Source organism: Anomalospiza imberbis, chromosome 13 (assembly GCF_031753505.1).
Source record: "Anomalospiza imberbis isolate Cuckoo-Finch-1a 21T00152 chromosome 13, ASM3175350v1, whole genome shotgun sequence".
Taxonomy (NCBI): domain Eukaryota; kingdom Metazoa; phylum Chordata; class Aves; order Passeriformes; family Viduidae; genus Anomalospiza; species Anomalospiza imberbis.
In genome coordinates, this window is record NC_089693.1 from 13,813,435 (window position 1) to 13,828,234 (window position 14,800).

At 42.4% G+C, this 14,800-nt stretch overlaps 1 protein-coding gene across 7 annotated transcripts in view; it reads left to right on the forward strand.

Annotated features, from left to right (window-relative positions):
• MYZAP (myocardial zonula adherens protein) overlaps positions 1-10,462 on the forward strand; it is a 59,634-nt gene extending 49,172 nt beyond the window's left edge. For 6 of the 7 annotated variants that reach the window (XM_068204103.1, XM_068204104.1, XM_068204107.1 and 3 more), the window contains one exon: positions 1,149-3,775. In XM_068204103.1, coding sequence (XP_068060204.1) covers positions 1,149-1,251 — 103 coding nt within the window. In that variant the 3' untranslated portion in view covers positions 1,252-3,775. Of the gene's footprint in view, positions 1-1,148; positions 3,776-7,221; positions 7,918-8,575; positions 8,799-9,564 lie in introns of those variants that run through there. The other variant, XM_068204110.1, reaches the window with a different exon arrangement.
• The last annotated feature ends 4,338 nt before the right edge of the window (positions 10,463-14,800 follow it).

The window sequence follows — 14,800 nt, forward strand, 5'->3', positions numbered from 1 at the left end:
CTTTGGGGAGCTCAGGTGTGGTGCCAGTGGCTCTGCAGCCTGGCTTTGGGGAGCTCAGGTGTGGTGCCAGTGGCTCTGCAGCCTGGCTTTGGGGAGCTCAGGTGTGGTGCCAGTGGCTCTGCAGCCTGGCTTTGGGGAGCTCAGGTGTGGTGCCAGTGGCTCTGCAGCCTGGCTTTGGGAAGCTCAGGTGTGGTGCCAGTGGCTCTGCAGCCTGGCTTTGGGGAGCTCAGGTGTGGTGCCAGTGGCTCTGCAGCCTGGCTTTGGGAGGCTCAGGTGTGGTGCCAGTGGCTCTGCAGCCTGGCTTTGGGGAGCTCAGGTGTGGTGCCTCCCCTTCTCCCCTGCATTGCCCTGAGCCCGCAGCAGGGCACTGAGCCCTGGGAGAAGGGCTCTGCACTTGCACTTCAGTATTCCCCACAAGGCCCCACAGGGAAGGGCAAAACAGAAAACAAACCAGTAAAATAAGGAGGAACCCTTCACATTACTTTTATTACCAACAAGTAAACTTGTTCATTGTAACCACTCTGCAAACTGAATTGCTTAGTTTGAGGAATGTAAATTAGCATATGAAATCAGCAAGCAAACAAAAATTTTCTTCATAATTTAAAAATACACTCATTTTGGAGTTCAGCCTAGAGCATATTTTAATGGCATGTCTTCTGGAACCTTAAATACACTGGTTTTTCAGTCAGGTTGTCAACAGAAACCTATCTTTATTGCCCTCTCTCGGGCCCCTCCGTATGTAAGCACAGCCCCTCCTTATCTGATATTTTTCCTCTTTTTGAGATTTATCTCTATGAAGGAATGCACCTCTGTGCAGTTTAGATTTCATGAAATTACTCTTAATGATTAACTGCGTTCTTAAATGCAATATCGCTATCTTTTTTTGTTGCAGGACTCTTAATCCTAATAACTTTATTGCTGGGCATTCCCCTGTGAGCACCAGCAAATGCTGGCCTGTAAACATGTCAGTATTTGCCATGGTTTTTTTCAAATATTCTTTGTGGCATTACAGAAAAGAAATATGGAACAAACCAAATGCACTGATAAGTCTAATTTTAGCCTGTCAATATCAGTGCCGTGGCATTATGAGCCCAGCTGTGTGATACTCTGACCTTAACTCTGCAAGCTTTCTGTTGTCTCCTGAACAGCACGAGCTCTGAGAACAGACCTCCTGAAAGTCCGAGGCTGGTGAGGACGTACACCCCGTTCAAGAGAGTGCTGGAGTTTAGCACAAGGAGCAGTACATCCTGAGAACTCAGCTCATCCAGCTTTCTGAATAGGAGCAGATAGCTTGCGCCTTTGCAGCTTGGTTAGATAAGTTTTTTATCAGTTTAGAGGAGAGCAGCAGCATGGAGTCTTGCTAAATTTATCCTGAAAGCAGCTCTTTAGTAACTTTATTCCTGAAGTTACTACTGATGGTAACTGTGGGGGAACAGGGAAGCAGCAGGCTGAGTGAAGCAGCAGTCAGGCGATATTGCTTCTGTAGAAGCTGTCTAGTGCAATGTGTCATTTCAAATGCCTCTAAGGACTTGTATAGCTGTACAGTTGTGGGTTTTTCTTCAATTGTGTTGTAATTCTGTTTGAGTAATGAAGCTCTAATATATTCTGTTGTCAGTACTACTGGAGCAGTACCTGAAGCTGTGCTGGCAATTTGTGTGAGCTGAAGCTGAGGGAATTTGTGTGGAAGCTCTGAATCTGCCCAAACTGAGGGTGGCTCCCACCTGTCCCAGACCTGGTGCAGCTGAGGGCTCTCTTCACCTGGGAGCAGGTCTTTTGTACCCAGCACTCTGTCTCGGAGGGACAGATGAACTGAGCTCTTTAAAACAATTCCCTCAACACAAGGCAGGTGAATATTGTGTTTGCTGCTCAAAACAGTAAGGGATAGAGCAGATTATAATGCAATTTGCTTTGTTGGACTGAGGCACTGGTTTGCACTTCCTCAGTCATGGGACAGAGTGACCATGAGTGACAAAATCAGTAGCAATTGTGTAGGAAAATCCCTGATGCTTTATTTATTTACTTTTCCATTCGAGGAAGGAGTTCTCATTAAACAAAAGTTTGCCCACTGCAACCTGCAGCAGTCCTTGCAATTCCAACAGCAATAGCAATCCTGAATCAGGATGTGGGATTTTGAGTACTATTTTTTTTTTGTCCAAATCACTTAAAATCTTATCTTTGGCTTCAAAGTAGCAGCTGTGACTGTATCTAGTACTGAACTAATTTAAATACATATAGGGTATCATTTACCTCTTGTTTTGATCTTCCACTCTTAGTGAGTTTACAATGAAGTAGAAATATATTACTTTAATTCTCTTAACATGAATGAAGGGCCTTTTTTTTTTTTCTAATTACAGTACCTGCAACAGAAAACAACTTAGGTTCTATATGATCAGTATTGTTCTTGCATGCAGTATCAATCCCAGGAGGTGCTCACCTTGCCACAGAGCTTCACAAAGGGATTGCTTTTATTGCCAGCCTAATGCCATTCAGTCGTGTCTGTTCAAATCAAGTACACTTACTAAAGTTGTATTTATAATAGTAATGTTGAATACACAAGAAGATGAGTAATAACTCTGATTTCAGGAATAAGCTTTGTACCTGTGAAATCTTATCTCCATCTAGTGGCTGATGACAGCAAAAATTGGACAGTATCTGTTTTTGAAGAGAAAGACACTAAAAACTAATCCCAACAGGTATATTAATGTGCATTAGGGATGCAACTTTAGGTCTTACAGAACGTATGTTAGCATTTCTGTGCCCAAACAGTCCCTCTGTAATTCAGGACTTGAATTCTGAACCATGGTTTGTGAAAATTACTTTCAAAATTAAGATGAATGGAGGAAGGTGGTAGTTTTAGGTAAAAGAAAATGCATCTTGTTGTAAAAGACATGAACTGACAAGTTTAAAAAAGTGAAAATCCTCTACCCCTCTGGTTTTGGCCAGAAGTCAGAAAACAACCAGATGACTGTGAGGCGCTCAAGGAATGGTAGTAGAGGACAGGGTAAGTATCTGTTTTGACACAGACTCAAAGGAAGTTCATTCTACTTTTAATATACTCCTGAGGATCTCCTGAAAATGCTGCAAGCTATTTTAACCCTGAGACTTGCAACATTATGATAATGTGCTCAAGACTCTAAGAGGAATGCAGCAAGGCCATAAGTTTTTACTGTAAAGGTGTTCTGTGTAAATTTTGTCTTGACTGTTTGATGAAATACAGTATTTTTTCCTAAACCAAATAAGGACTGAAGTCAAAGCTGTATTTTAAGAGCATTTTGACATGCAGTGAGATGGATGACTGTCACTTGATTGGACTACTGGTCTAAATTTGGTAACTGTGAAGAACAGGAGAGGAACTGTAGATATATGATTGTGTTACATAAAAATGTAAAGCTTTCCAGTCAAATGAGCAGTAATGCAAATTAGCATAGATAATAACAAACCTGACTGAAAAGATTGTAAAACTTCTGTATAAATTTTCTCAATTTGAGACCAACTTAATTAGTACTATCACATTAGAAACTAGTAAAATTTCTGTAAACAGCAATAAAAGCCATATAGGAAAGTCCCAGAAAGTACACTAAATGTAAGTCAATTGTATGACTACATTTGTACCATGATAAGTATTCTTTTGTCATTTATTCCAGATACTCTGGAAAGTATTTTGGGATACACTTTTCATATATGCTGTACAAATGATATATTACATTGTATGCTTTTAATACATCCGGTATGTAGGACACAAAGAGGATAAATTGCAATAAACACTGTATTTAAACTTGTTGTTCTGTTGTGTCAACAGTCTTTTAGAAATAAACCCACCTTAAAACACTGCAGACTCTTACTGTTCACAACCTTGTTTGTTCCAAACATGTGGGAATGGAAAGTGGCTCCTGTGGAGCCTCGATGTTCTCGTCGGTGTTTCCTTTGGCACACGGGCTCTTGAGAACAGGAAGGCACTCCCTGGCTAAAGACTCTCAAAGCCAAGTCACAAAAGTAGATGAACTCTTTCATTAAATAAAAAACTATTGACTTGCACAGGATAAACAAAAACTGGGCAGCACAGCTCTTGGAAAAAAACCCAACAGCTTCAGATCCTCCAGATAACATCTGAATCCATCTGGGATGATGCTCTCCAGGCTTCAGCAGGATGAGACTGGGATGGTTGTGGCCCATCTTTATTTATAGTTTTACTCCACTTACTGATAATAGAGATTTATTTTTAAGACTATAAAAATAAAGCAATCTTCATGTCAACTAAAGAAGAGTTTGTGCAAACATGACAATCACAGTGGCGCATGTTTGTAATGCTCAGAGGAAGAATGTCAAGTTTTTAACTCCAGTAATGCTTCCCTATTTATGTGTTCAGCTCAGATTGCCAACAAGCCCTGATAAAATCTTGTTGAGATTGGCAGTGCTTGGTGCTGAACCTACAGCATGGGATTCTGGGAGCTGGATACGGATGTTTTTCAGAGAGCTTTAAATATTTGACATCTGAAAACATCTGCATATGGACAGATGAGAAGTAAGTTCTGTGTACATGAAGTCTAATTCTGCACAGGAAATCCCTGTGTATGGAGATGTACCTGCTGAGAGTTTCATTCCATTCACATTTTACTTCATTCGTGTTCAGCCCCTGGGGCTATTTGCATGTGTACAAGAAGAAAAGTGCATGAGAGACCTGAGTTAAGGCCCTTCCAGCCCTGCCTCAAGCACAACATGGAAGGAACACAAGAAAAGAAGGACACAGGAGCCATTTACAACTCAAGGTACGTGAATATTTTCAAAAGAAAAAGGGACTTGTTGATTTAAAGAGAAAATACATAGAAGTGAACATCTGTGAGGTTACAGTATTCTGTGAAGGCATGTGGTATGTAGGCAATGCAATGATCTGATGGTTGCTTCCCAGTATGTTGACAGGTATAAACAAATATAGATTTGCTTTTAAAGTGTTTGGGGCTTTTTTTTTTTTTGAGAAATAAGGTTAAAGGGAGCAGTTTTTTTTTTTTAAGGAAAATAAAATGAATTATTACAAAGGTGCATCATGCTGATAAGAAATGAGGTTTTTTACTAAATGAAATAAAAATTATTAAATTAAATTCCAAATACTCATACCATTTTTCTTGTTATTTTGGGGATGATTTACATTGTGTGGGTAGCTTGTTTCCTCTCCTCCTCAAAATTCCTGAGCAGAGAAATGGTAAAGGTAGTGCCTGCCCTCCCCCTCCAAAAAACCAAAACCCCAACAATCTAAAGTTTCTTTTGCTCCTTTTCCTAATGAAAAGAAGTAACATTTTATAGAGTTGAAGAAAGCAGAAAACAACAACTTTTCTTATAATACTAAATTACTAAATCTATATTTCCTTCTTCAAGTCTGTACTGAAGTTGATGCTGTCTCAGTTGCATGGTATCTAGACACTGCCCACCTGTTCATAACCAAGAATATATTTGTTCCAGCACCTTCCAGATTTCAGCTACTTGTTCATCGTTCTGGAGCTGTGCGTTACCTGTAAACAGACAGTGCTGTTCCAAAATTTAACGCTCCCGAACTGTAGCGATGAACAATATTCCTTCCCAGTGAACTCGGACAAATACAGACTTAGCGAACAATATTCCAATGAGGTACAGAATGATCAGGTGTGATTCCCAGAAGCCATGTTATTCACACTTTATTGTCTTCATTTTTCACTCTACTTTTTTCTGTGTTTATGCAGTTTGGCACTTAAATTGAACTCTGTAAACACTGGCATTGTTTTTCTGTACGTGTCATAAAGCAGCTGAACATTTTGTGAGAGCAGCAGTTTCCGTGCCGAGTTCTCACCGGCAGGACCAAGCGCCCCTTCCTGCAAGACGCAGAGCTGAGCCAGAGGCAGCAATTCCAACAACTCGGGCCCTGAAACTGCGGGGGAGCTCCCGCTGAGGAAAACTCTGATTTCCCTGAACTCCTGGGCAGAACTCCCCCAGAGCATTTCCACAGATGATCCAAGCAGTGTTACAGATAAAAGATGTAGAAAAAATTAGATAGAATACCAGATTGGTCTCCGGGGAGGGGGAGAAGTCAGAGTCTGCTGCAGCGCTGACCCAGAAAACTGCTAAAAGGTGTCAAACCGCCCCGAGCCTCAAACGCAGAGCCCTCGGCGCTGCTCCGCACGGGTCACGCGTGCCGCACGGCGCACACGGCGCTCCGCAGCCGCTCCGCGGCTCCCGCAGGCGGCGGGCGGGTCCAGCGCCGCCGCTCGCCCGGGGCTGCCCCGCCGTCCTTCGCCTTCCGAGCAAGTCGGGCCCTGCCGCCGCGCCGTCGCTTCCGGCAAGATGGCGGCCCGCGGCGCTCTGCCGGGCGCCCATGGCGGCGGCGCCGGGGCTGCGCGGGCGGGCGCTGCCCGAGCTCCGCGAGATGCTGCGGCGGCAGGAGCGGCTGCTGGCCGACCGGTGAGGGCAGCCGGAGCGCGGGCGCCGAGGAGCGGGCCGGGCTTCCCGCCGACTTCGCCCGTCCCCTTGCAGGCGGCAGAGGACGAACCGCTCGCTCCCGTTCAGCGCCTGCGGGGCCGGCGAGGGCGCGGGTTCCCCCGGGCGCCAGCGGCTGGGGATGCGGGCAGAGCTCAGGTCGAACATGTCGGTGCGGCTGTGCGAGCACAGCGATGGACACCTGTCCTGTGAGGAGAGGCTGAGAGAGCTGGGACTGTTCTGCCTGGAAAAGAGAAGGCTTTGGGGTAACCTAAATGTGGCCTTCAGAACCTGAGGGGAGCTTACAGGAGCCATGGGGCAAAACTGTTTGCAGGAGTATGTCGTGATGGACGAGGGAGGGAACGGTTCAAAGTGAAAGAGAGTCGTTTTAGATTAGATACAGACGGAAGAAATTATGCCCTGCGAGGGTGGTGAGGCGCTGGAGCAGAAGCTGTGGCTGCCCCATCCCTGCGAGTGTTCAGGGTTGGGTGGGGCTCTGAGCAACCTGGCCTGCTGGAAGGCGTCCCTGCCTGCGGCTGCGGGTGGAACGAGATCACTTCTAAGGTCCCTCCCCACCCAAACCCTTTCATGGCTCCTATGTTTCACTGAAAACGCGTAGTTACTGCTGTGCTGCAAGTGCTTTTGCCGTGTTTCAGAAGTTTGGTATGTAAATAGGAAGCTGATGTTGCAATGTGAAACCTGCCCCATTAGCTATTCTAATAAAACTTCTGTATCTCAGGTTGAAATAGGATTGTTTATAATAATTTTTGTTTGTTTTAGGAAGTTCATTGCTCGGCTTCCAGATAAGGGTAAGAAGATCTCTGATTTTGCTGAAAAGCTGAAACTTGCCATTTTGCAAGAGGAAGAAGTAGCCAGGACAGCTGAGCTGTTATCTGCTGTCAGATTGGAATTTCAGGCAAAACAGGAGGAGATTAATACAAGCAAACAGGGAGTTGGCCTAACTGAGGACACAGTGAACAGTGCAGATTCCTCAGTCTTTAATGAAAACTCTAACATTAAGGACATTTCTGACACTTCTGCTGAAAGGCAGGAGGCAGAATGTATTGAAAAAGATGCCACAAATACAGCTTTGGAAAATCAGAGAACTCGGGGGGAAAATAATGAAGTAAAAACTGTTGCAAAGGATCAGAATCGTTTTTGTGAAGATGTCTCCAAGTCATCCACAAGCAATCACCTGAACAATGATCAGCAAGTCTCCCAGAGCAACAGTGAGGATGGGACAGAAAGTCCAGCTGCTTTGGACAATAGTAGAGAAGCCTTGGTGGATGCCTTTCAAAGAGTAACAATTGCAGATGAGGAAAACAGTGAAAAAATATTGGGAAAAGAGCAGGATGTGGCAAAACATAAGGGCAATGTATTTGGAAGCCAGCATCCCAAAACACCACACTATATTGAAGTTCTAGAGGCCAGAGCCAAGAATCCAGTCATAAAAAAACCCAAATTTAAAACAAACGCGTAAGTATTGGGAGATAGAAAAACCTCTTTTATGTGCATAAAATTGGAAATGGTGCAGAACAAGCATGATGGCTTTATTTTCTAGTGATGGTTAAAGAGATTTAGAGTCTCATGACACACAAGGTTCATATGTTGGCTCTGTGGCTTTAAATGCCACAGAATCTCAGTATTGAGCAGTGGTTTCATTCTACCCATCTGAAACAATTGTCATGAATCTTCATAGACTTGCATAGCTTAAGGTGCAAAACTACTAAACAATTGGTAAAACTTTTGGATCAGGACTAGATCATGTAGAACTTTAATAGCTGGAAGTGTTTTGCTTTTTCTGCACTTTTAGGAAAATTACAGTCTATGTTGTCTGTTCTGGTAGCAGTAACAGTTTGTACCTTGTGTGACTCCCACAGCATTGCTACTTCAGTTTGCTAATAAATCAGCAAACCAGTTTGGTTCATTGTCACGAGTAACTTTTGATACTGTCTCTCTGTGGAGAAGTAGTTGTATTTTCTCTGAGTGTTGTTTACTTTTTATTTGTCTGTGTTTTCATAGCACTTCAGATTTATTTTCAACTCTTACGTGTTAAAAGTAAGTTTTGAAACCGGAGTTGTTCAACCTTGTGATGCAAATTTGGGTCACAACGTAGGTGTTCTTTGTCTTCCAGACTATCAGGAGAGCAGAGTGGATCATCTCATGGTTCCTCATCCAGTCGATCACCTGGGGGATTTGGCTCTCCAGTTCCTCCAGAAGAGAGAAGACTCAGAGATAAGAAACATTTGGATGACATCACAGCAGCTCGACTGCCACCACTTCACCACTCCCCTGCCAAGCTGTTATCCATAGAGGAGTCCATAGCAATTCAGATACAGCAAAAAGAAGCTTATGAGGTATGAATTTACAATTTGGTCTGAAAATTATATAACCAGAATCACTCCCAAAAAAGAAAAGATAAATGGATCTTTTCATAAAGGTGAATTGAGATGGGCAGACTCTGAGGAAAGGCACTTTGTCTTGTATTTGATTCTTTTAATGACATAGTTAAAGAATGTATTAATGCTCTCTGAAAGTGTTAGTCCTACATTAAACAAAATCTGTGTGTGTTAATGTTGACCTTATTGCACTCACTTCACCTCTGACTAGAAATTTAAAAGAGTTTTTGTCCCTTGCATAAATGAAGGCCTAGCAGTATTTGTTATTCTTAAAATATGCAACTATCTACATTTGCCTTTATTTATGCTGTGTCTGAAGAATCCAGGTTGTGAGGTCCTTCAAATTCTGTTTTAATGGATTTTGACTTTCCAGGTAGTGTCAGGCTACTGTTTAAATTAGACACTGTTGTAGAAGTAGTCTGTTAAAACTGACATTACTGTATCACAGGTGGGGGCTGCCAGATGGAGAATTTCAACTCTTATTACAAAGACTCAGTAGCATAGTTATACATAAGTGTGAAAAGAAACCTGAAATTTCTTTGCTAGTTGCTAAAACATTTAATTAAGCCGACTTTGGAATTACTGATGATATTATTATTATTATTATTATTATTATTATTATTATTATTATTATTAGTTTATATTTTAGTATACTAGTTTATTCATGAGAATGACAAATGAACACTTTTTCTAACCTGTGTCCTTTTTTTTTTTTTTGACATAGGAAATGCAAGCCAAGCTTGCAGCACAGAAGCTTGCAGAGAGACTGAATATAAAAATGCTCAGGTTTGAACCAGAGGGGGAGGCCTCAATGCAGTACAGAGAAGTGAAAGATGAAGATTATTTTTCAGCAGAAGACTGAACATATGAAAGGGTGTTCTGTGGATGAGCTGTGTAACTGATCTTTATGCAGTACTTCTTAAAACCCAAACCTGAATATTGAGAATGCTTCATCTAGTCCGTTTTTTCTTAAAATTTTCACATGACAGCTCCATGAAGGGTTCAGTGTAGACATCATAAATATACATGTCACAATTATTTATCAGTCTTCTTTGGGGACTGTTTTTTGAGTTCTTGGGGCAGTTAATTCTTGTGGAATGCCCCACAGTTCTCATCTTTATCAAAGTAAGTTCTCTAATACAGTTTTGCAGGCTAGGATGGGTCAGCTATAAGAGAAGGTTTCTTCTGTGCAGAAATGTGATTGCAAAGGGCTTTGGCACAAAACATGTCCATAAAGTAAGTTGAGGTGCCTGTGGACTGCTGACATGTATGAAAGCTCTTGTCTTGTATAAATGTGAGCTACTTCTTTTACCTATTTAATATTACCTTTCATGGTATGGTGACAATACCTGCCCAGAGAGTTACAATAAATACCTGATCTTTAGGTGTAAGGTAACTTCTTACCAAATGAGAACTTGTTTCTCTGCCTGCACCTTGAAATAACACTTGCTGCCCATATGTTGTAAATGGCTAAGAATTTTAAGTTACTTTGTAACTCAAATTCTATTTGGGCTTTAAGGGACTCTGCTGTTTGGTTTTTGGTTATTATGGCAAAGCACATCAAGACATCAAGTTCATCTGAAGATTTTACTATTTTTATTAAAGATTTTTATGTTTTTCTGAATTTTTGTTCACTGATTTCATACTTTGGATGTACTATTTTTTCATAGCCCAATACTGTAAATTAAGAGATCCACCCTCTTGTTTTCTTAGAGGAAGTGTTGTGTGTATTTTTAACTTTTGGCTGTTATTTGAAGACAAAAAACAACCTTCCTTACATGACCATGAATATGAAAATATGAATTTTGAAAGATAAGAAACACACCTGGCAAGTATTTCACAATGGTATTTTCACTGTGGACTGGGATTTTCTGAGCCTAGTTTGAGTTCAGTTCTTAAAAACAAAGCTCAGAGATTCCTTGTATAGCCTGGCAACACCTGTTTTCCGAGATGTTGCCACAGCTGTGTGTGCAGGGCTGTCCCTGGATGTTCCTGCAGGAATGATGTCTTTGGAAACCAAGGCGGCTCCAGCTGCAAGTCATTTAAAAAGCTGCATGGGATGAAAATGTGGGAGGAAGGTTCCAGCCACTTCTTGAGTGCAGGCAGCAGCTCTCTCCCAAGTGCTCCACAAGCCCTCCTGGGCAGTCCCTGTGGCACAGTCCATACCCTGGCACTGCAGTTGGGCAGGTGGAACTGCTGCTAAGCTACTTGTGATGTTTTTTGACTAGGTCATCTCTTGCTCTTTCCTGAACCCTTTCCTCTTGCAGCCTTCTGGTTCTCATTGTTCACTGGCTTCTCATCAGCTGCTCTTCCCTTTTTCTCATTAGGCTTACCTGCTGTCACTAAACCCAATCCATATTCTGCCTCCCTGCACCACCCATTCCCTTTCCAATGCCATGCTGCTCTGTGTGTCTTTGTTTGGCTCCTGCCATGTGTCATGCATCCTCCAGCCACTGCTATCTTATCTTGCTTTCTGGAACTCCATCTAAATACCAGCTGTGTACCTGGCCCCCTCTACGTGCCTCAGTCCCTTGAATACCTCACAAAGACCTCAATATCTTTGTGGTTTTTCCATGACTGCTCTCTTGAGGCTTTCCTTATTTCCTGTTTTGGTTTCAGACTCTGCAGGTGTTTGTAATTTCAAGGTCTTCTTACCTTTCTACCTTCTTTTCATACTTGGGTTTTTTCCCTCCTCTCTTGTCTATGTACCTTCTTCATCCTCCCAGCTTCTCACCATCACTTGCCTTTGTCAGCACAATCCTTTGGCTTGTTTTCAGCCATTCACATTGATCCCTCAGCATCCCTGTTGATGACCCAGTGGATCTTAGTTGTATCTATTTCTGTTCAGCACATGGCTCTGACTCACGGGCCAGAGGAGATCTCCTCTTGTGGGTGCAGCTCATCTCTCAGATCAGTATTTTCCATGCTGCCACCTGCTTGTCCAGCTGCATCTTGTCATCAGCCCTCCCATTATTGCAGTCTGTAGTGCTCAAGGACAAGCAGCCTCAGAATTGTATTGGCTTTGCTGTTTCATGAAACATAAATTAGCATTTCCATGCTGTTTGCATCTCATCCCCTGGTTGGCATCCTTACCCTTATTCTGTACTGACTGTGCTGTCACACCTCTGAGATGCTGTGTTTCTTTCTGCTGGCTTTTCTGTGCTGAAGGAATTCACACAAAGCTATGCAGTTAGGGACTTGTTTTCTAAAGTACTGAAATTTACCTCTCCCTGGGCTTCTGCTGACCACACACTTCTGCTAACTGAACCATCTCTTTTCTTGTGTTATTAACACATACTTTTGCTCTCTAAACTTTGTAAATCAGAGGTTTCTTGATCTTTATTTTGATAGCATTCAACATGTTGGGCTTTTGCCAAAATGATCCCTGGATGGGCAAACTTCCCCCTTAAGGGGAGGCAGGGTGGGGTGGAAATCACTGTGGTAACAGGTGAAGGTCATTATGTGGTCGTTAAACAATCAGCGGCTGTTCAGTACAGTTTTGGGGAGCTCTTATGGAGGAGAGTCTTGTGTGAATACAAAACCAAGCTAAAGGTATGAATTTTAGGTTATTATTTTAAAGTTTGCAAAACCTAGAAGCTTTCCTGGGGGCTCTTGCTTCTGAGCAGAGGTATGCACTTTGAATTAAGATTCTGTGAATGATAAGAAAGCAAAATCAGGTTTAAAGAGTCCTGCGTTGAGGATGTGCAATCTTGAAGTCTGTGAAAGGTTAGAGCACAAGAGGATCATGAAAGGATTTGCTGGATAATGAAAGGATGAATCATGAAATGGTATAGTCACACTGAAAAAAGTTTCTGATTGAGTATGGTATTGCTGTTCTGTATTTAATTGTTTCCTAGTTGCAGATCATGTCAAAAGGTATATTGAGACCTGAGGAGCTTGTTCTGTTTTGAAAATGGACTTTTATATTGGAATGAGCTGTTAGCACAGTAAAAATAAAGAATGGATAATATATTTTTGAAGTTGTTCATGTGAATAGTGTTTTGTTTTGATCATGTAAAATTTAGAAGAGAATTGGAACTCTTTTGCTTCAGTGCTTTACAAGGAAAACGTGGAGATGGAGCTAGGAAATGATTGGTATATAGGAGAAGCAAACTAGGGATGCAAATGGATGATTAAAGACATGAGAGACCTAAAGCTGGCCAATCTTGCAGGTCTGAGAGATGGCAGAGACACTGCTTAAATGTGGCCTGTAGGTCAGAGAGCTGTAGCATCTGAGGCAGGGATCTGTGCAGCACCAGCTGTAGTCCCTTGATTTCTGCATTGCTGGAGTACCTGATTCCCGAACTGCTCAGAAGAAAAGCCCTGTAACAGATTTTCTGTGCAGCAGCTTTAATCTTTCCTGAGGGAGAGAACATGTAGTCTGGTTTGCCTGCTATGGTGATAACACCATCTGGAGGATTTAGCCACCTAAAAATTTATGCTAAGTATTTAGAAAATAACATTTGAAGAAAAACCTAAATGTTGCTGGACTTTAATTATTTTTGCCAGATTTTGAGAATAACTAAGGGTAGAAAAGACACAGTTGCTTTTCCTGTTTTTTAGAGTTCTCTTGATGGTGTTCTGACTTGTGGACTACTAAGGGCCATGTGATCAAAAAAAAAAAAGTCAGCGACCGTGAGCTGTGAGCTCCTGTGTGAAGGAAAGGGGGCTGGTAAATTTAGAGAACTTGGAAACCGTGGCTCTGTGCTGTGGAATTTCTGAACGTGCCACAGGGACACAGTATCAGGAGTCAGGGAGAACAATACCCAGACACTACTGACTGATGCATCAAAAGGTGAATGGGAAGCCACAGCAAAAGCTGGTCCTGGTCCCCGAGCAGCCCCGGGCAGCAGTTTTGGTGTTTCTGGGTGGATCTCGCAACCACACCACAAGCTGACAGCCTTTAGCAGTTCCCAGCTGTGGGTGTGCATGTAGCTGCTGCTCTGTTCCTCTGTGCAGCTCCATTGCAGAGCCAGCTCCTGCATCCAGGAGCCTGCAAGTCATGTGCCATGCCAGGTTTTGCAGTGAAAATTATCTGTAGTAGGACCCAGTTCTGGCACGGTTTGGGTGGTGTCTGGTTCATCCTCTGCCTTTAGCAAGTTAGTGCCTGCAAGGAGTGTACTTGGGCCAGGGGAATTGCAACTGGCCTTTTATTACAAATTAACATGAATGGCTTAAAGAGGACAAGCTAGAGGGAGTACTGTGTTGGAACAAGCTTGTCCTATACTGTGGACTCTACTGTTTTCTCAGCTTTCCCAGCCCTGCTTCTTCTTCAGAGCAGGATAAGAAAGAAATATAATTTCTCCAAAGTATTTTGTAAGGACAAATGTTTCAGGGTGTGGGTGTTGCATGTTGAGGCCTTGTTCCAGGGAGGTGCTAACAGACCTCTATTTTCCCTTAGTTTGTGGTTTACAGGTTTTTTGCAAATTCACTGCTTTTAGGTGGTATGTGTGGAGATCACCATTGAGATTTCCTGGTCTCCTAATGTTTGGGTTTAGGTTGTGAATTCCCAGTTCTGGGAGGGAAAGGGAAGTAGAAAAGACAGGTTTTGTTGTGGTGTTGTTTGTTTTTCAGTCAGTTAATGATTGTGTCTTGTTCTCATTCTCTGCAGTGCTATGTCACTGCTGCCACTGTGGTGGGCAAATGTTAGCTGACTGCAGCCCAAACATTTTCCAATCACACTGACTTTTAATGGGATATGGATGCACTACTGCATTTGACTCCTTTGTAAATCCATAGTGTAATTATTATTATTATGTATGCAAAGCTTTAGAGACATTTAGTAATATCTTGTTTAAAGCAACTGTTCTGATCACTTGGTTATTAAGCTTTCACTAAATTGCCCTTGGATTTGGTGAAGTAGGAAAGCTTCACTGTAATACTGAACTGAAGTCAAAGCTTGATTCTTCTAGGAACGTTTATGTGCAAGTGCTCTGTTGAACAGGGATATTGGCTCTGTG